Raw genomic sequence first — 19,947 nt, 5'->3', positions numbered from 1 at the left:
CGTCTTTCGGATGAGACGTTAAACCGAGAGGCCCTGTCTGCTCTCTCAGGTGGACGTAAAAGATCCCATGGCACTATTTCAAAGAAGAGCAGGGGAATTATCCCTGGTGTCCTGGCCAATATTATCCCTGGACCAACATAATAAAAACAGATTACCTGGTCATTAGCACATTGCTGTTTGTGGGACAAATTGGCTGCTGTGTTTCCCACATTACAACAGTGACTCTACTTCAAAAGTACCCCTTAATGGGCTGTAATTTGCTTTGAGACGTCATGAAAGGCGCTTGCTTTCTTTTAATGTGACGTCCGACTTCCAGTTGAAGGAAGGAATGAATTTGACCCTGGCGGTGAAATAAAAGCTATATTGAGAGAGAACTCAGCATGCAAAACACATGGTAAGAAGTGAGAGTGCATCAGGAGCTTGCCAGAGAGAAGGAAGGTTGATGTGTTCTCTTAACCTCTGTTGACTCCCCACCACCACCCCAACAGAAAAAAAACGAGCTTAAAAAAAAAATGCATCGAGGGTCAAGAAAAGCATAATTGAAGGAAGAAAAAAAAAAGTTACAAGAGATCCCAAGGGGGTTTGGAGTGTGGCTTTAAGAGGAGTAACGGCTGCTGATGTTTGGAGCTGATGGTTGCCCGGCGTTGGTGAGGAGATGGAGCCGCGGGAAGAGGAGAGAGGGGAGGGGGTGAAATAACCGGCCCCGGGCTATGGTCGCCGTTGCCGGGTGGTGTGGGGCGGCGGCCGCTCCCGGGGGGTGAGGTGAGGCCGCGCCCTGAGGGTTCGCCGGGCCCCCGGCCTGTGTGTGTGGGGGGGAAGAAGCCATTTCCTTGTCTGTCATCCACCCAGCAAACCGGCGGCTTTTTTTGTTGTTGTTTGTTTTCCTTTTTATCTAAATTTATTATAAGACGGAGGAGTCGGGCGGCGGAGGAGCCGAGGCCTCCGAGCATCTCCTCCTCCTCCCGCCGCGGCTCAGCTTAGCTCCTGTCTCCCTCCCCAGGTAAAGTCACACCTGGGCCTTGTGAGGGGCAATGGGGCAATTCCCAGCTCACAATATCCAGCATTCAGGCACTGGAGGAGGGATGGATTCAGCCCAGTGTTTATAGAGAAAAAACTGTAGCTTTTCCTCCTTCAAATAAGCCCAGCCTTGAGAGAGAGAGAGAGAGAGAGAGAGAGTGAGACGGCTTTTTTCCTTCTTTGAAAGAGAATGTGAATTGGATGAGGCAAACTGATTTTAAACCTCCAATGTTGTAGGTCGGTGGTGAGATGAAACACGCTGGGAAGAGAAAACCCAACGTGTTGGGGTTGCTTTTTTTTTAAGGGGGTGTGGGGAGAAGGATGAGAACAGGACTTCTCCAATGATTTTATAAAGTTTTTAAATGGGAAACCAAGGTGACGGGCCAAAGCCGCGGTATACTATGTTGAAGAAAAGGGAGCAGGTGAATCAGGAAGTCCTGTTTAAGCAAAACCAGTTTTTTTTTAAAGAAAGCCTTCTGACGATTGTAGATGGAAGGAAAGAGTAAGGAGGGCAGGAATTGTACTGTTTGTAGGCACTGGGAAAGTAGCAGACTGTAATGAGTTGACTTAAACACACTGAGGATGCAGGTGTTCATTATGAATATCCTCATACATATGCAGAATATGGAAGATGGTATATTTTTAGTTTGGGAGTTGAATTTAGCATAGGTTGAATCCTTTAATTGATCTCTGTACTTGCTGGTCTGATAACAGTTGAGGCAACAACCTGTTTTGCTATCATTCCTATATCTTATGAGCATCAGTTATTTTTGCTGCACAATTCTATTTCTTTGGAGTGTGGAGAAAATCTTGTGTAGAAGGCCACCCAATTTGGTTGTGCTGATGTGTGGTGTAACCGTTTAGTGTGCGATGCAGCAGCCTATGTATGAGGTTATTCATAATGAATACTGTAATTTTTAAGTACAGCTCATGCAGGCTAAACACTTTTGAGTGCTGGCATGGTGGACTACACAGTGTTAGAATACAACTTTGTGCCTGTGATTTCTTATGTGGCAAGTTCCTGATTTCAGCACGTTTGTTCGCCGGAGACACGAAACTCCAACAAAATTGACACACCGATCAAAATGCAGGGCTGTGTTGGCACATCTTTTCCAGTCTGCGAGCAGATTTCCTGTCTCCCTCTGATAGAAAAGAAACTGTTGTTAAAAGTATCTTGCAGATTTAGATACTGTATGTTGCAATGCATAATTTCCACAGTTGTACTATTCAGAGGTTACCCTGCAACTGTTGAGCAGGCTGTGTGTCTTAATGGTACAACATCTATTGGGGACTAAGAAAAAAAAATAATACAAGGGAGTGGCAACTTGTAGGCGGTCTGTTACAAAGTTTCAGTTCCCCTTAACATTTTTTGCATTTTCTTTTTAATGATAGTTATCATCATGCAGACATTAGAATATTAGTGTTTCATCCGCGTGATTATGGCAGGTTTACTCCCAGGATCAGTCTGCGATCTGCTGTGTCTACACTGCTGCAGATTGCTGCCTTTTCACGTCTGTTTGACGAGGACACGTGTACAGTAATCAGGTTACTGTATTAGTTGGCTGGTTTGCTTGGTAACCTAACAGTGGGGTAGGACTACTGTATTAGAGCTCTGACACCAGGATTCTAACACAACCCAGACGGATGGGATGAAAGTCTTCTCACTCAATCATTCAGCTAAGTAAATTGAATTTAGACGTTTCAACCCAATTTCAAGTGGGTTTGAATCCAATGTACAAAACTTTTTTTTTTTTAATTGGGTTGCCACTATGGCATTGTAGGAAATCCTGCTTCTGAGGTTGGAGTTGAAGCATATTGCTGGGATGGAGTAATAGGAAGTTTTATTCTAATTGATCGATTTAAAAAAAAAAAGAAGTTTTTTCATGTTACATTCTAGGTTTCTGATATATTCTGTGTCAAAGTAGGCTGAGAATTACTGTTGCGTTCATTTAAAGAGGGATATCTCAATGGTTGGAAATCTAGGTGACCTGTAGTTGATGTGTCTTTAACTGGTAGGACGTTGAGCAGTAACAGTAATTTAGCTGCATGTTTCTTGAGCTACAATGGATTTTCTTATCGAACATGCAGAAATCTGTAGAATTTTAACTTTCAACAATCAGATTACCATTAGCTGTATTTTTAGATATTTATAAATTGGTCCCCTTAATATAATCTGATGTTTTAATCCCTTGTCAGTGGGGATTGGGAAGGTGGTAGTATGTAAGCTATTAGTATAGTACCTGTTTATGTGTCTCTTCTTACTCGGTCTTTTTTCCCCCCACTCTGCTTATTTGTCTCATTTAGCCTGACTTGCACACGCACAAAGCTGGTTAGACATACAGGAACCAGAACTGCTGAGATACTGGTGGCATTCAAAATTTCGGTTATTTTATTTTGCTCAATCCCCAGGACAACAGTGAAACTGTTTGACTCCTACTAATCAATACTCAGGTAATATAGTTACAATTATGTAATACTTTTCTTTTTAGCATGACAAATCTGATGCACAGATTCAAAGTATTAAAATGTCTTTGTTCCCTGTTCTTTCTAAGCAACCCCCCTCTCTTTCCCCCCTTCCCCCCCAACCCCCCCGGCCAAAAAAAAAATTGCCATGTGCACCCTTGGTTGGGTAGTCCAGCTCAAACCAATCTCCACAAATAATGTTGATTTCACTAGTGATGGGCCTTTCATGAGATATGCTTAGGACTTTTGTGGCCCACTTAGTCTAATAAGATTCCTATATTTGCTTAATGCAAAGTTTTTTTTATTCGTTCATGGGATGTGGGCATCGCTGGCAAGGCCAGCATTTATTGCCCATCCCTAGTTGCCCTCGAGAAGGTGGCGGTGAGCTGCCTTGAACCGCTGCAGTCCGTGTGGTGAAGGTACTCCCGCAGTGCTGTTAGGGAGGGAGTTCCAGGATTTTGACCCAGTAAATTTACCGTGGTAGGAGGGAATACTGGCAGTTTTAATAAATATTACTTGTATGTTACGATGGGTCAAATGTAGGTGATGCGTGAAACCCATTTTTAGTCAAAATGGAATCTTGCTGTGTAATTTAAACTCTTGCTGTAAAATTTTGTGTGCGAGTTGCTTGCCTATCAAAGATTTTAAGAAATAGACACATTGTAAGAAGGTGTGTCTTGCACCGCAGTTTCCCGAGTGTGTCTTTTTTTTTAAAAAAAGGACTCTTATCCTGGTCGCTCCTTAGAATGATGAAGAGCTTGCAATGCTGAGTTATAATGGCTGCACGTCCCTCCTTGATTAGCAAGCAGAGCTCGGTGCACGCATGTGTAGAGCTCTGTGTGCATAAATGTACTTGTGCACAGTGGTCTGCTTGCCAGTGTTCGATGGCCAGTAAAACATTTTTAGTGTTAGATCAGAGCTGACAGGACAGTTAAATTTTTTGCTCATGCTAGGGAATTAAAAAATTAACTTCTTAAAATGTTCGGGGAGCATTTTAAGTTTGCTTCACACCAGATGTGGTTACACTGCAGCTGGTGGAAAGGCAGATGGTTTATAACACCCTCAAATAAATCAAATCAAATCAACTTTTATTGTCATTGTTCGTGCACAAGTGCAGTACAACGAAATGTAGGCTTGCTGCTCCCGAGAGTGTACATTTAGATTAAGACATTTAAACATTCAACATACATTTGGCTTGTAATACATTAACATAAACATAACCATAATAAAGTGCATTGGCAGATGTGCAGGCTTTAGAGTTTATTTGTGGAGTTCAGTAGGATGACAGCCCTGGGAAAGAAGCTGTTCCTAAATCTGGTCGTACGGGTGCAAATGCATCTGTAGCGTCTCCCAGATGGCAGGAGGGCGAACAGACTGTGGCTGGGGTGGGTAGGGTCTTTGATGATGGACCGTGACCTCCGTAGACAGCGTTTCTGGTATATGTGCTCTATGGTCGGTAGCCGGGTGCCGGTAATGCGTTGGGCAGTTTTGACTACCCGCTGCAGGGCTTTCCGGTCATAGTAGCTGCAGCTGCCATACCATACTGTGATACAGTTTGTCAGGATGCTCTCTATTGTGCAGCGGTAAAAGTTAGAGAGGATCAGGGGTGACAGGTTATATCCCTTCAGCCTCCTTAGGTTTTTGCATCATACCGATGTTAATAAATAAATAATTGCAGTTGGTGCAAAAACTACAGTGTGCAAAAAAAAAAAAAAAAAAATGCAACTGCATCATAATTTTTTTCAGTCTATAAGGTAGGATGGAGGCAGCGATGTACAGTGGCAGGGTGAACAGAAATGTTCATTTACTGTCAAGTTAACATAAGTGCCAACAGCAGTTGTGGGGAAGTGATCCAGCCAGCTCTGTTCCCTGGGTCAAAGTGAGGAGCATGTCAGTGTGATTTTAATTGTTGGATAATGGGCTAAAAGTAAATAGAAATTGAAAAAACAATCATAGTTTGTCTTAGAAAAACAAGTGTGGTACTCCATCACTTCACATAATAAAGAAATATCTATCCAATTTGGAGGGTGTTTATGTTGTGATGTGAATGTCCTCGTAGACGATCGGGTTTGTTAGATTAATGTCTGTGATCAGCATTTGGTTATAATTAGTGTCTGAATTATTTCTATTAATTAATTGCCCCAACTTTAACCAAACTATATGAAAAATCGTTGACTAATTCTGTGCCCCATTCACATTTAGGTTAGCATTTGGAGCTAACACGGCCCCATGATGTAAACTTATTTCTTTTGATAAATCTGACTTTGTAGTTTTAGCTGGAACTACACGGTGTGACAGCGTGGTGCCTTTCCTCCTATGGAAGAGATCAGAAATGTACAGTAGGCAGCCCATAAGACTTCCAATACATAACCCAGTATTACGGTGTATATTGTAAACGCTGAGGCAAGCTACTCCCATTCACTGAATGCTGTAAATTGTGGCTCGAGAGCAGGCAAGGTTGCCTTTGGAAACTTCAGTCTGCTCTGAACACAAATGAAAGAAAGAGCTTGCATTCATATAGCACCTTTCACGACCTCAGGACGTCCCAAAATGCTTTACAGCCAATAACGTACTTTTGATGTGTAGTCACTGTTTTATCGAAAGTTGGGGGGAGGCTTTGAATTGTAACAATGGAAATGCCACTTGGAGGAAAGTGAGTTTATTTTTCTCCTCCTCTTGAGTTTGTAATCCAAATGTATAAGTGCATTTCCATTGTGGCAGATGTGGCAGGACAGTAAAGCGTGACTTTGGCTGGGAATTTCCTCGGAGCTGCTCTTGCTCCGTTACCATACCGCCGCATTAAGTGCGGTGGAAACTGTGTTTATACTCAGTTTGCCAACTCTGGTTGGATGTATTCCTGGAGAATCGATCAGGCGACTTTCAATCACTGTTTGAAAATTTTGCTGCATTTACCTTAGTTACCTAATTTTATTTGGCCCTCAGTGTTGCCAAGGGCCAAATAAAATGTCAATTTTTTTGTTTTATAGAATACAAAAATTTCACAGATGAATTATAACAATTTACAAATCAAAGCAAGAATACAAATGAATAGGAAGATGTAAGGAGAAGAAATATTTAAATAAAAACTACTCCTGTGGAAAAACACCAAGTAAATTCCACTGATTCTACAAAACATCATTGATATAAGTAAATTCTTACCAAAGTTTTCATGCAATTTTATGACTGTTTTTTGTCAATACACTAAGTTCTAAAAAAATAATAAATAAAACCAAGAACAAACATTCAAGTCACTGACTGCCACAACCCACCGCGGAATCCCAGCTCCAGGGAGCTGAGGCTCAGTCCTCGGGGATAATCACCAAAGCTAGCTAACTCCCATAATAAAACACACATGGGCCCGGATTTTGCCTTGAGAATAACAGTGAGGCTAACGGCGCTCACCATTATTATGGAATAAATCGGACAGCAACTTCCGGAGTACATCCACGTTCAATTAAATGCGGAAATCCGGAAGTTGCGGTCCGAGTTGCCCTGCTTCTCCACAAGCTGCGCTATAGACATGGCATTGATGTGCGGGTTAGGTTGATTGGCTATGATAAATTGACCCTTAGTGTTAGGGGGATTAAATACGTGGGGTTACGGGGATAGGGTGGGATATGTGTCCGTGCAGGCTCGATGGGCCGAAATGGCCTCTATCTGCACTGTGGGGTTTCTGTGATTCTGTGATAAACACGCCAGAAAAAGTTAGGGCTGGTGCATTCAACTATAAATGAATTTTTAATGGCGTGGTGAGTCATAATTGCTGCTAATCAACCTCTGGCACCGAGAATTTAATTTTTTAAGTGTGGAGTCCTATTCCTTCCAAATGTAATTAATGTTGGAGAGTTTAAAAAAGATCAATTCCATCTTTCTTCTTTTCTCTCTCTCAATCCCATTTTTCTTTCCTTCTTTATTTCACTTTCTGTACATGATTTAAATATAATTTATACTTCCTGGTTTAGACTCTGTGTGCCTCAGTGAGGATTCTTCAATCTGATTGGTTGAAGAGCCTCGCTGTTGCTTGACCTGCTCCCACATGGCACAGACCCCCTGTAGAGGGCACCGTGCTGGATCAGACGTCCGATGACAGCAAGTCGCTGCTCAAAAGCCTTCGAAAACTCTCTGGGCAGCTGTCAGCGTAGAGAACGGCGAGCTCTGTTCCTTCGGCCACTGACCGCTAAATCCGGGCCATTATACAACAATGTACAGCACTGGCTAACATGAACTGCCCTTCTCCCATCGCCTTCAGTCACTGGAGACCGGGTCACATTTAAAGGACACATTGTCCGCTTCCCCTCACCCCGCTCTTGCCAATTCAAATGTCGATCCTGATCCTGAATCTCGCAGGTGGGTTAGTAGACAAAGAACAGAGTTAACATTTTCAGAATTGAAAGCAGGCAGGTACTCTGCCCATCTATTCAACCAAGCTTTTGGGGTCACGCACAAATCTGTCTTCTTTATACCTAGGTGGGAAGGGTCTTGGAATATTTCTTTAGGATGCTAAAGGCACTATATAAATGCAAGTTGTTATTAACAGCTATCTGTTAAATCAAGTGAAATTATGGCTGCAGAATCAGTTCCATACACCAATATTGGGACCACAGGTGTTCTGGGAGTTATAGTGAATTACAGAGCTGGAACGGAGAGATGGTGGAGATGTCCTGTCTTTTCAGTGCAGCCAAGTCGTTAAACATGTTCACGTAGCAGGTGCTATTACTGTTTTTAACACCAGCAGAGAAACAAAATACTTTTCTCCCAGGTTGCTGGTAGCAATGTCCGGGAGAGCAAACTTCATTTCTGGGAGATTCTTGGACAATCCGGAAGGGTTGGCAACCCTGGCTTATGCACATAAACTAGGTTTCCAGTTACGGCGGCCGAGCACAAGCAGCTGAGGTGATTCGCAGCCCTTGTTTCCCTGAATCCTTGCTAATTTTTGTCCTTTCGATAGCTAATGCTTTTCCTCATGTTAGAGCTCGCTTAATCATTTTCCCACAACTCCTTTTAGATTTGCTGGTCAGTAGTTTTCTGGCATGTCTCGTAACCCTTTTGTTAAATGGAGTTATGTACGCCACTTTCCAATCCTTCGGCGTATCTTCCAAATTAAATGAACTTGCCAAGATATTAAAAACATAATTTGTTTTGTTCTCTGCGTGCGTATTGCATAACCCTGCCATTGTTGTCCTTGAATTCTGGATTCCTACTATCATTTTATGTGAACCAATACATTATCTCCAGAAACACAAAATTATTTTACAGGCTTCTGATTGCACCTGTCCTTGTGGTTCTTTGTATTTTAAAAAGCCCGTGTGCTTCTCCTTAATATTTCCCTACATTTTTATTTTACCACATTAGTGTCTGTTGCCATTTGATCTGTTGTGAACTGAATTGTGGTTTTACAAGAACCTTGACTAGATCTGCTGACCATTGTTGGATTCCAAATACACTTTTAGAAAATTAATTTCATTTCTTTTGCAGCCTTTTTTTTGTTTTTTTGTTTTAAAAAAAAAGGTGGTCTGAGAGATTTGAAATGTTTAATTTAGGTTGTTCCATTTGGAACTGTAAAAGTAAATATGAACTTAAACAGTAATGTACTGTTGGGTGATTGAATTGATTTATTAATTGTCCTAATTTTACTTGGAATATTTTACCAAATGTTTATTTTCTTACAGAGGTCCAGTTGTCATGGCTTCGCTTGATTGGCTGATTGTCGCAGTAGCTAGTTTCACTATATTTCAAATTATGTTCCATTGTTTAAGTGCAAGGATATCTGTGTGTTTCTGCAAGGGTTACCGAACACTGACTGACATTCAGAAGACTGAATGGAACTCCAGGTATACATTCTTGAGATTATTTGCAGGAAATATACAGCACGTGAATAGACAAATTCAAATGAAGACACGTTTGCAATATTGTCTGCAGTTGAGGGTAATCGTTCTCTTATATAGACACTATAATAGTCAATTTTTATTTTTGTTAAACCTTAAAAGTAAGTTTTAAACAAAATTTCTGCCTTCCTTGAGAGTCTCCCTTTGGTACACCATCCCCAAGCATCCAAGGGGATGGTACGGTAACCTGCTTGCAGACTCTGCCAGTGCTTCTGCGTGCCCTACCTCTGCCAGTGCTTCTACCACTTGAAGTCCATGAGTATGGCGTGGGGTGACTGACTATTTGATTTGTTCCCCTGCTCATGACCTTATGACTGGCATCAGAACTTCTAGATGAAAATTTATTTTCTGTCACTCATTGTGTTGCCTAATTTAAATGATCTTTAACAGTGGAAAACTATTGGGATGGGACAGTTTTTTCTGATGTGTAATGTTTCCCCAGACAACTTTATTTAGTAGTTTGATTTAAAGGTATAATAAAGAATACCTAATAATAAACTGCAATTTTCAAGGTGGAGTTGCGTAATGGTACAACCAGACATACTCTTAAAATCAAGCCTCATTTAAGGGCCGCACTATATAATTTTTCATAAAACCTTTATGCTCTAAAATGTTCAGAATGGCTAAAAAAAATAGAAGCTTGCTTGTTTTGCTTTGAACATTTTTATTTTTGTGATGTCACGATGCTGGCAAGGCTGCATTTATCCTCCGTCCGTAGATGTGGTGATTTTGTTTACAAACTGAGTGGTTTCCTCGTCTACTTCAGAGGGCATTTAGAGTCAACCATGTGTTGTGGATTGGAGTCACATGTAGGCCAGACTGGGTGGGAGTGATAGGTTTCCAGCCCTGCAGGAGACTCGAAAGCTAGTTGGGTTTTTACAGCAATGTGGCAGTTTTCGTAGTTATTTTTTTCTCTGGTGCTAATGCACAGATTTATTGAATCCAGTTTCACAGCTTGCCATGGTGGGGTTTCCGTTCACGACCTTGGTTTGCTTTTTTTTTATGGCCTTGCTAACCTGTGTCGCAACTTTTAGTGATTTGTGTAATTTTTCTCTGCGATCCCTTTGTTCCTCTACCCCACCTAGACTCGCACCCTCCAAGTAATAAGTGACCTCCCTATTCTTCCTACCAAAATGTAATACCTCACATTTATCTGTGTTGAACTTCATTTGCCAATTATATGCCCATTCTGTAAGTTTATTAATGTCCTCCTGTAATTTGTTGCAGTCCTCCTCAATATTGACTATCTTCTTCCCCGCCCCCCCCCAAAAATTTTTTTGGTGTCATCCGCAAATTTAGAAATTGTGTTTTTGATTCCAAAGTCTAATTTGTTAATACAGGAAACTTTGTGCTATCCGGCACCCATGGGACCGAGCTACTGCGGTTTTTTTAAAAGCTCCGGATAGACCAGCGTCAGTGTTATCAGATAGGAGCTTTTCATCGCAGTATCTGACCACAAACACTGTTGCTCAGCAACAGCTTGTAAACACTCGGCCCGTGGCTTGGAAGCGTCTCTGAAGCTGTTGCTAAGATACAGAGACGCTTTCTAGAGCCTGCCGTGTCTGACCACAAACACTGTTGCTCAGCAACAGCTTGTAAACACTCGGCCCAGTAGCTTGGAAGCGTCTCTGAAGCTGTTGCTAAGCGACAAAGACGCTTTCCAGAGCCTGCCTGTGAAAAGAATGCTAGGAGAAAAAAAACACCTAACCAAAACGGCGGCTGATTTCTGCCGTTGGATCAAAGTTGCCGGACATTCAACTTCCGGATAGCTCAAAGTTTCCTGTATATAAATTGTGAACAACAGTGGTCCCAGCACTGATCCTTGTGGAACACCACTACCCACCTTCTGCCACTCTGAATAGCTACCGTTTACCCCTACTCTCTGCTTTCTGTCTTGAAACCAGCTAGCTATCCATTCTGTTACTTGTCCCCTGACTCTGCATTCTCTGACCTTGTTCATCAGTCTATTATGGGGTACCTTATCGAAGGCCTTTTGACAATCTAGATAAATTACATCTACTGCATTACCATTGTCTACTCTGTCTGTTACCTCTTCAAAAAATTCAATGAGTTTGGTCAAGCAAGATTTCCCCTTTTGAAATCCATGCTGACTATTCATTATTATGTTTTTGGTTTTGAGATGTTCTTCTATTTTCCACTTTAGTAGGGATTCTATTATTTTTCCTACCACCGATGTTAAGCTGACTGGTCTATAATTGCCTGGACATGTTCTATCCCTCTTAAATATAGGTATTACGTTAGCTATCCACCAGTCCTCTGGCACAACAGCTTTTTCTAACAAATTATTAAACATGTGTAGTAGTACCTCTACTATCTCTTCCCTAGATTCTTTTAAAATGCGTGGATGAAATCCATCCGGACCAGGGGTTTTATCCTCCTTTGAGTTTGATTAGTTTATTTAATATATACCCTCTCTCTTTTTACTTTAAATGCACTTATCTCATTACTAATCTCATCATCCAATGTCCTGTCCACCTGTTCTGTCTCCCTGGTAAATACTAAAGCAAAATAATTATTTAATATTTCTGCCATCTCTCTCGTTACCTGTGGTATTATCCCGTCTATCCATTAATGGCCCTATTCCCATCCCAACCTTTTTATTGATGTGCTTGTAAAATATTTTACTATTTTGTTTTATGTTTCATAGCTCCTCTTTGCCTTCCTAATTGATTTTTTGACTTTTCTCCTAATCTCTTTGTATTCTCCCTTATCATGCACTCCCCTTCTGTCTATGAACTTAATGTATGCCTCTTTCCTTACCCTCAACTGTTCCCTAATGGCTTTATTCATCCATGGAGTCTCATTAGTGTTTAGTTTGTTCTTGTTCCTGCACTCTGTTGAACACCATTTTAAATGTTTCCCATTGCTGTTCTACATCGTTGTTTGCCAATATTGTTGCCCATTTTATTTTCCCAAGTTCTATTCTCAGCCCCTCAAAATCAGCTTTTTTCCAGCCTATTACCCTGGTGTTTGTCATACTTGTGTCCTTCTCAATTATCGTTTTAAAGCGTATTATATTATGGTCATTAATGCCTAGATGTCCCCCTACTTTTACTTCTTATTTGCTCTGGTTCATTCCCCATTACTAGATCCAAAAGCGAATTCTCCCTTGTTAGGCTTTTTACATTTTGGGCTAGAAAGGTGCCCTGTACACACTGTAGGGACTCCATTCCCTTATCCCCTTTACTTACCTCTTCTGTCCAGTTAATATCGGGGTAGTTGAAATCCCCCATGATTATTCTCTTTTTTTACTCATTTCCCTAATTTGTCTGCATATTTCTTCCTCCACCTCCCTTCCACTATTAGGTGGCCTGTAGACTACACCTATTAGTGTGATTGATCCTTTATTATCTTTTATCTCTATCTATATGGATTCTATTTTTGTCTTGCTGATAGCTGCGCCACTTTTTTCTACTGCCTAATAAGTACAGCTACTCCACTCCCTATCTTTTCTAAATATGTTATACACTGCAATGTTTAATTCCCAGTCCTGATTTTTCTGTAGCCATGTCTCAGTAATCCCTACTATGTCTGGTTCCTCGCAACGCATGATTGCCTCCAGCTCCCCTGTTTTATTACAGACCAGTGCCTTGGTCTACATTGCTGTACAGTCAGTTTAACTCATTTCTAATAGGATTTCCTCTCACTTTTTATGTTTAACCATCTTTTTAGACTCCTGTTCTATAACTCTATTTAATCCCTTGCCATCAGTGTTCTCCCTTCATTTTTTCCTATGCTTTCTTTTCCTGTTTTTATAATTAGGCTGATTACGTTTCTTGTAGATCCCTCGCCCCATCTTACTAGTTTAAAGCCTTTGCCACCTCCCTATTTATCCTTTCTGCTAGGACACGGATCCCATCCCGGTTCAGGTGGAGCCCGTCCCATCGGTACAGCTCCTTCCTGTCCCAGAAAGACTGCAGGGAGGACAACCACAATGCAGACCAAGGCACTGTGGCTCAGAAGGCTGTCCAAGGGGGGCGGGGTGCGGGGAAGAGCAGAATAGAAATGTGGTAGTGATAGAGGACTCTATAATTAAGGGGATAGATTTAAAAAACTATTCTTGGGATTTACTAAATAAGAGGGGAACAGTGCAAAGAACTCTGGTTTATTTGGTAGAGACATGCATTGTAAACAAAAGAAAACAGAACACTTGAGAGCAGGCACTGGTTTTATAATTGGATTGTCATTGTTTTATAAATAGCTGGGGTTTTTGGAATGCTGTTAATCACACACAGATATCATGTACAGAAGTTCATGTGTAGATATTAGATTGAAGAATGCACTGTATGGTGTGAAATGTACTCTGCTTCGAGTTCGCAACTAGAAATTGCATGGTGTTTATTCCACAGTTGGTGTTCTCTACTCTACACAGGATTGTAATGCCTTTCAGAAGTTTTATATTGTCTCCTTTGACTGGGGGGGGAAAAAAAAGGCTTCCATTGTTTGAATTGTTGAGCTTGTAAAAAGTACATGATTATATCTTCGAAGCACAGCATTAGACGTTATTTCATACTAGTTGTGTTCTGCATTTGTAAATATTTCCATTTTGTGCGCAGGGCGGTTCAAGTACCAGTGGATTTTTTTTTTGCTCCATTTTAAGTAGTGCAAATTAGTGACATAATAAATCAAACTCTTGTTTGGGTGAGTGTGTAAAGTTATTGGGGGAAAAATTCGGTATCGCCCCATTTGGGGCGCCATTATCGGCCGTGCGCAAAGTTTAGCGCCTGGCGCTAATTATCGCCTCCGACTGCAAACTTGGCTTTTATCACCCCTGGAGGTGATTGGAGCGCTAAATCAGGCGCTTCACACCTGTCTTAAGGCACAAAGGCTGAGGAGTGAGGCGCTACCTCAGTGCTGGCGAAGCAAGGAAGGGCAAATCCAAATAAACCTGCAAAGTGCTGCTCAGTACTCAAAACTCCTTCACACAGCGTTGAATCTCTCCAGAAGTCTGTCTGTCTCTCTCTCCGTCTCTCTGCGTGGTGCAAAAATGTCACCGATTTTTAAAAAAGGCAGGAAGCGGTCGCCTTTAAATAGCGCTCCCCTAGTCCCTTTCTGACAGCATAACGCTCCCCTCAACCTGTCGTTGCAGGCGGTAAGGCAGGGGGCGCCACTCAATATCTGGAACGGGGCGTTGCGCACTCGAATGACGTCACAATCTGCCGGCGCAGGAGATTGTGGCGGTAGTGTTTAGTGCCGCCACAAAATGTCTAGTTAATTTCGCGAGCGGCACAAACATCGCCGCGCCCGGCCTCTAGTTGCTTTGCGCCCCACTTGGCGCCCTCTTAAGGCGCTAACGGGAGGCGCAACCAACTGAATTTTTCCCCCATAGAATTTAAAACATTTCCAACATGGTGTTACAAAGGAGTCATTTTGAACCCAATTCAGTATGTTACCAGAATTAAGAGGAAAGATTGAGCAGGTTGGGGCTCTTTTCAAATGCAAGTCTTTCTTTTTCATTGGAGAATAGAAGAGTTAAGAGCAGACCTGATGGAATTCTTTAAAATTGTGGATGTGGAGAAACGGTCTCTACTTGTGGGTGAGTCCAGAACAGGGGGACAGAAATACAAGATAGCCACTAACTGATCAAATAAAGCATTTGGGAGGAATTTCTTTCCATACAGTGGTGAGAATGTGGAACTCCAACACAGTGGTTGAAGTAGATTGCATTGATACGTTTAAGGGGAGGCTTGATGCATGTGTGAGGGAAAAGGAAATAGAGGGTTAGAGCATGGGAAGAGGTAATTCGAGTAGGAAGAGGCTCGTGCGGAGTATAAATGCCAGCATAGACCAGTTTGGCCGAATGGCCTGTTTCTGTGCTACACATTGATTCTATGTTTTACTGAGCTTCAAGGAAAAGAGACCGCTATACCTGAAAATGTCATAATTACAAGATTAAGGGGAAGGATTCCTCTGTTGGTCTTATTTTGCTAAAATCATTAATGAATTCTCTGTAAAGGTGTATGTGATTTTGCTATAAATGATGGAAGGAATCTTCCATATTAAATGGACTGTAGGCTGTACAGAATACATCAGAGATGCCCAATCTATGTTTTCACTTTTGTTTTTTAGGGTCGTGTCCACAATCCATGCTCTGGTGGTTGGACTATTGTGTGTGTACTTGCTGTGGTTTGATGATGCTGTTAATGCAGATCCTATCTGGTAAGAAACCTACTTGGCCTGGCTGTTTGTGTCTATTCATTTCAGTGGTCAGAAACTCGAGAGACGAAAGTGTGCTGCAAAATCCTTAAAGGGAAACACACTGACAACTTACTGCATTCTTGTCTGATCGCCACTAAATTAGCAACATCATGCTAACTATAATGTCAATATAGTGCACATAGATCACTAAAATGTAGTAGTCAGGCACAATAAATAGTCAATGAGGCCTGAGAATGTTAACTTTCTAACTCGAGGGCTACAATATAAAGGGGAGGAAGTTTTGCTACAGCTGTACAAAGCCCTGGTTAGACCACATCTGGAGTACTGTGTACAGTTCTGGGCACTGCACCTTAGAAAGGATATACCGGCCTTGGAAGGAGCGCAGCACAGGTTCACCAGAACGTTACCAGGGCTCCAAAGGTTAGACTGCATAAACCAGTCTTGTATTCCCTGGAATATAGAAGGTTAAGGGGTGATTCGATTGAGGTTTTTAGGATTTTGAAAGAAATTGATAGGGTAGATAGGGAGAAACTTTTTCTGCTGGTGGGGGAGTCTAGGACAAGGGGACACAATCTTAAAATCAGGGCCAGGCCATTCAGGAGAGAAGTTCGGAAACACTTCTTTACGCAAAAGGTGGTAGCTCAACGAATAAATTTCAGTTCTGAGATTGATCGATGTTTGCTAGCCAAGGGTATTAAGGGATATGGAGCCAAGGTGGGTGGATGGAGTTAGGATACAGATCAGCCATGATCTCATTGAATGGTGGAATAGCCTTGAGGGGCTGAATGATCTACTCCTGTTCCTATGTTCCAATATGAGAAAATAAATGGATATTTTAACGTGCTTTCCCAGCATTCTTTGGTTGATGTGAATGAGTAGTTCTGCCATTTATTTTCAATGTCTGTATGGGACAGGAAGAGAAACACTTTTTACTTGACCATGCTCAACAAAATCCAAACTAATTGGAAGATGTCGACTTCCAGCATTGAGGACAAAATTGTTTGTGTGACTGGGGAGCTGATTTTATATTTAAAATATTATTGAGGTTTTATTTTACACTTGGGAATAGTGAATGTGTTTTAAATTTTCTGGTATTTCCCTTTAAGCATAGAACTTGATCTAAACTTGTTAGGACTCTGAACATTTGAGTCCTATCGGATCATTTGACTGTAATTCCTGATTGTTCGTTTTCTGACTTTAAATGATTGAAGCCTAAAACCTTAAAGACTTCTTTATCTTTCTGCATGGTTGAACTTTGGACACGAATGACAAATTTAAAGATCAAATTGCCAGTATTGTTTGTTTAGAAAATGTAGACATACTCATGTTGCATACATGAAGTCTCAATATTACAATCTGAAACAAAAAATGACTAATTTGTGCATTAAAATGCTGGTTAAGGGTGGAGAAGAAATAGAAAAAAATAGAACTCCATTATGTTTACCATGTGCTTCTTAACCACTTTTTCCTCTTCAATTTCCCCCTGTCCCCATCTTTCCTGCAGGCACTGACTCCTTGTTGGGGTACAGTTTCTAGTTGCCCTTTGGTACCTCACCCAAGTGGCACTTATTCGTATGTGAGTTTTTATATTGAGTTTTGGCAGGCTCTTCAACTGTAAAGGCATCACAGCCGGGCCCAATATCCACACACATTCTCCTCCAGCACGAGTCACTTGGTTGCTGAGGCCGCTCTGACCACTGCACAAACCTGGGACCATCCTGGTCTATTGCGACTCAGTAACACAGGGGTTCCATGCTGGAAGCGCTATTATTGAACACGGGCTATTGTTGTGAAATGTAAACTTCTGTTTCTTGCTATTTACAGGGGGGAACCTACACTGGTAAAATTAAATGTTGGTCTAACTGCAGGCTACCTCATTTCAGGTGAGTACCTTTTCAACCAAAGCATTTTCTTTGTCAATACTTTATTTAACTGGAATGTATTGTAGTTTCTCTGTAGCACAGCAGCATCTGAATTTGATTAGGAACTAGGTAATAAAGGGCCACTGCTTCATGACTAGACCAGATATGGATTATGATATTGGATGTGGAAATCTCTGGTTTAATCATCTTTCTCTTCTTGAAAGAATCCAATGGAAACAAAAGGCTTTGTGGAGTACAGTCTAAGAAATGTAAACTGGAATCTTGTTAGGGTAGTGTTGCTGTTACTGAGCTAGTATGAGTAGAACACTAAAACAATGACATTAAAATGCAAAATGCTCCAACAGCACATATAAAGGGAAAAATAACAGGCTGACATTTCGGGCTGACTGGATGTCAGATGAAGGCTGGTGAAGGATCTGCACCCAAAATGTTAATCTGTCTCTGCTACTTCAGATTCTGATGGACCTGGTGTGTATTTCCAGCATTTGTAGATCTATCTTTATTTGTACTAAAATGACTTTTTTTTCTGAAGAACATATATCCCTTCAACTTTGTAAAATGAAGTACTTTTTTCATAATGACATGAAATGTTTCTGTTGACTAATTGAGATATTTTAATGCTTAATGTTAAATGATAGTTTGGACTTTGCAAAAAAATTTTTTTTTTTTGTGACGTCTTTTTATAAGAACACGATATACCTCATTCTAAGAATCATCTTAGCATAGAGATTTCTGTAATGAAAACTTCACTGCTACAGTGTTTGAATAGTTTCAAATGAAAACTACTTATTGCCCCTGTGTGGAAGGCTTGTCCTGTTTGTCTAAGCTAAAAAGCTGAAACTGGAGTAACCCGAGGCCTCGATCGTTCCCTGATTTTTTTTTTTCTGGCAGAGGTCCCAAGAGAATAAGCGTTTTGTTTTTATCTTCAGAAATGTGTTTTGGTTTGAGGTAGTTTTTTGGGAGGGGAGAGGGAGAAGAATGAAGAGGTGGTATTTTTCAGTGAGGCTTTTAGCTCTGGAGGGGTTTTGTGTCATGTGATTAGGTTAAGGACATGTTACTGCAGTCCTTTAACGATTGATGATCAACATATGATTGCAGCACCATTCCAGGCCTGTAATTAAAGGGTACAGTTACTTCGGGGTACTGCTTTCAATGTGAAGTACTTCACTGCTCGCTGGCTATAATTAAAAGCAGTTGTGTATATATTTTACTACTCATCACGAGGTAACGCCAAATATCGCTTGCCAGCAGTTTGCTGAAGACTTGGCATTTCACGTCAGAACAGCTTTTGTGGATTGCAAGAGCCAAAAACCACTTTCATTGTCACTGACTTAACAAATGTACCGACCACCTATGTTAGAGAGTGGCTTTGTCAAGTAAAAGCAAAAAATGCTGGAAATAGACGGCAAGTCAAGTCGGAGCTGAGTTTTGAAGATGGATTCTACTTGAAATGTTAACTTGCCCCTCTACAGATGCTGCGTTGTATTTCCAGCATTTGCAGTTTGTTCTTTGACTGACTTGGTCAAAATGTGTGACCATCCAAGTAAACAATAGGGGGATAACAACAGAAACCGCTGGAAAAACTCAGCAGGCCAGGCAGCATCCGTGGAGAGAGAAACAGAGTTAACGTTTTAGGTCGAAGACCTTTCGTCAGAACTGGGGAAAAAAGCAGGAAATGGAAAGCAAGTTTAGGGGCTGGGAAAAGGGGGAGGGGATGAAAGAACAAAAGGGAAGGTCAGTGATAGGATAGAAAGCAGGAGAGATTGAGACATTGAGAGACATTAAGAGATATTCAAGGCAAGAGGAGGTGGTCATGGGACAGGTTAAGGAACAAAGGATGGCTCTAGATGAAGTGTGAATTGCGCTGGCAGAATGAAGGACAGCTGCCATGTGGGAGGGAAGAAAAAAAAGGCCAAACAAAAAGTGTGGATGTAAAAAAAAAAAAAAAAAGTGTGTATATTAGGGCTGAGGTTATGATCTGAAATTGTTGAACTCTATGTTGAGTCCAGCGGGCTGTAGAGTGCCTAATCGAAAGATGAGGTGCTGGTCCTCGAGCTTACGCTGAGTTTCAGTGGAACAATGCAAGAGGCCGAGGACGGTGAGGTCTGAGTGGGAATGGGGCGGTGAATTAAAGTGACAGGCCACCGGGAGCTCAGGGTCCTCCTTGCGGACTGAATGGAGCTGTTCTGCAAAGCGGTCACCCAATCTGCGTTTGGTCTCCCCAATGTAGAGTAGACCACATCGTGAGCAGTGAATACAGTGTACTAAATTGCAAGAAGTACAAGTAAATTGTTGTTTCACCTGGAAGGGGTGTTTGGGACCCTGGACAGTGGGAAGGGGGGGGGGGTATAAGGGCAGGTGTTGCATCTCCTGCGCTTGCACGGGAAGGTGCCGGGCGAAGGGGAAGGGGTGCTGGGGTGGTAGAGGAGTGGACTAGGGTGTCGCGGAGGGAGCGGTTCCTACAGAATGCTGAAAGGGGAGGTGAAGGGAAGATGCGTTTGGTGGTGGGATCATGTTGG

General features: G+C 41.7%; 1 protein-coding gene across 4 annotated transcripts in view; it reads left to right on the top strand.

Moving 5' to 3' along the window:
• The first annotated feature begins 211 nt into the window (after positions 1-211).
• tlcd4a (TLC domain containing 4a) overlaps positions 212-19,947 on the top strand; it is a 70,188-nt gene continuing 50,452 nt past the window's right edge. The window contains exons 1-5 of one of the 4 annotated variants that reach the window (XM_085983276.1): positions 212-394; positions 3,322-3,468; positions 9,150-9,311; positions 15,456-15,545; positions 17,370-17,428. In XM_085983276.1, the coding sequence (XP_085839402.1) occupies positions 9,163-9,311; positions 15,456-15,545; positions 17,370-17,428 (298 nt within the window). In that variant the 5' untranslated portion in view covers positions 212-394; positions 3,322-3,468; positions 9,150-9,162. The other 3 variants (XM_085983274.1, XM_085983275.1, XM_085983277.1) reach the window with 3 other exon arrangements.

The sequence above is a fragment of the Somniosus microcephalus genome, chromosome 3 (genome assembly GCF_052327205.1).
Source record: "Somniosus microcephalus isolate GS21.2 chromosome 3, FLI_Smic_1.0, whole genome shotgun sequence".
NCBI lineage: Eukaryota > Metazoa > Chordata > Chondrichthyes > Squaliformes > Somniosidae > Somniosus > Somniosus microcephalus.
Note: the sequence above shows the minus strand (reverse complement) of the source record. Positions and strands in the feature narration are given on the sequence as shown.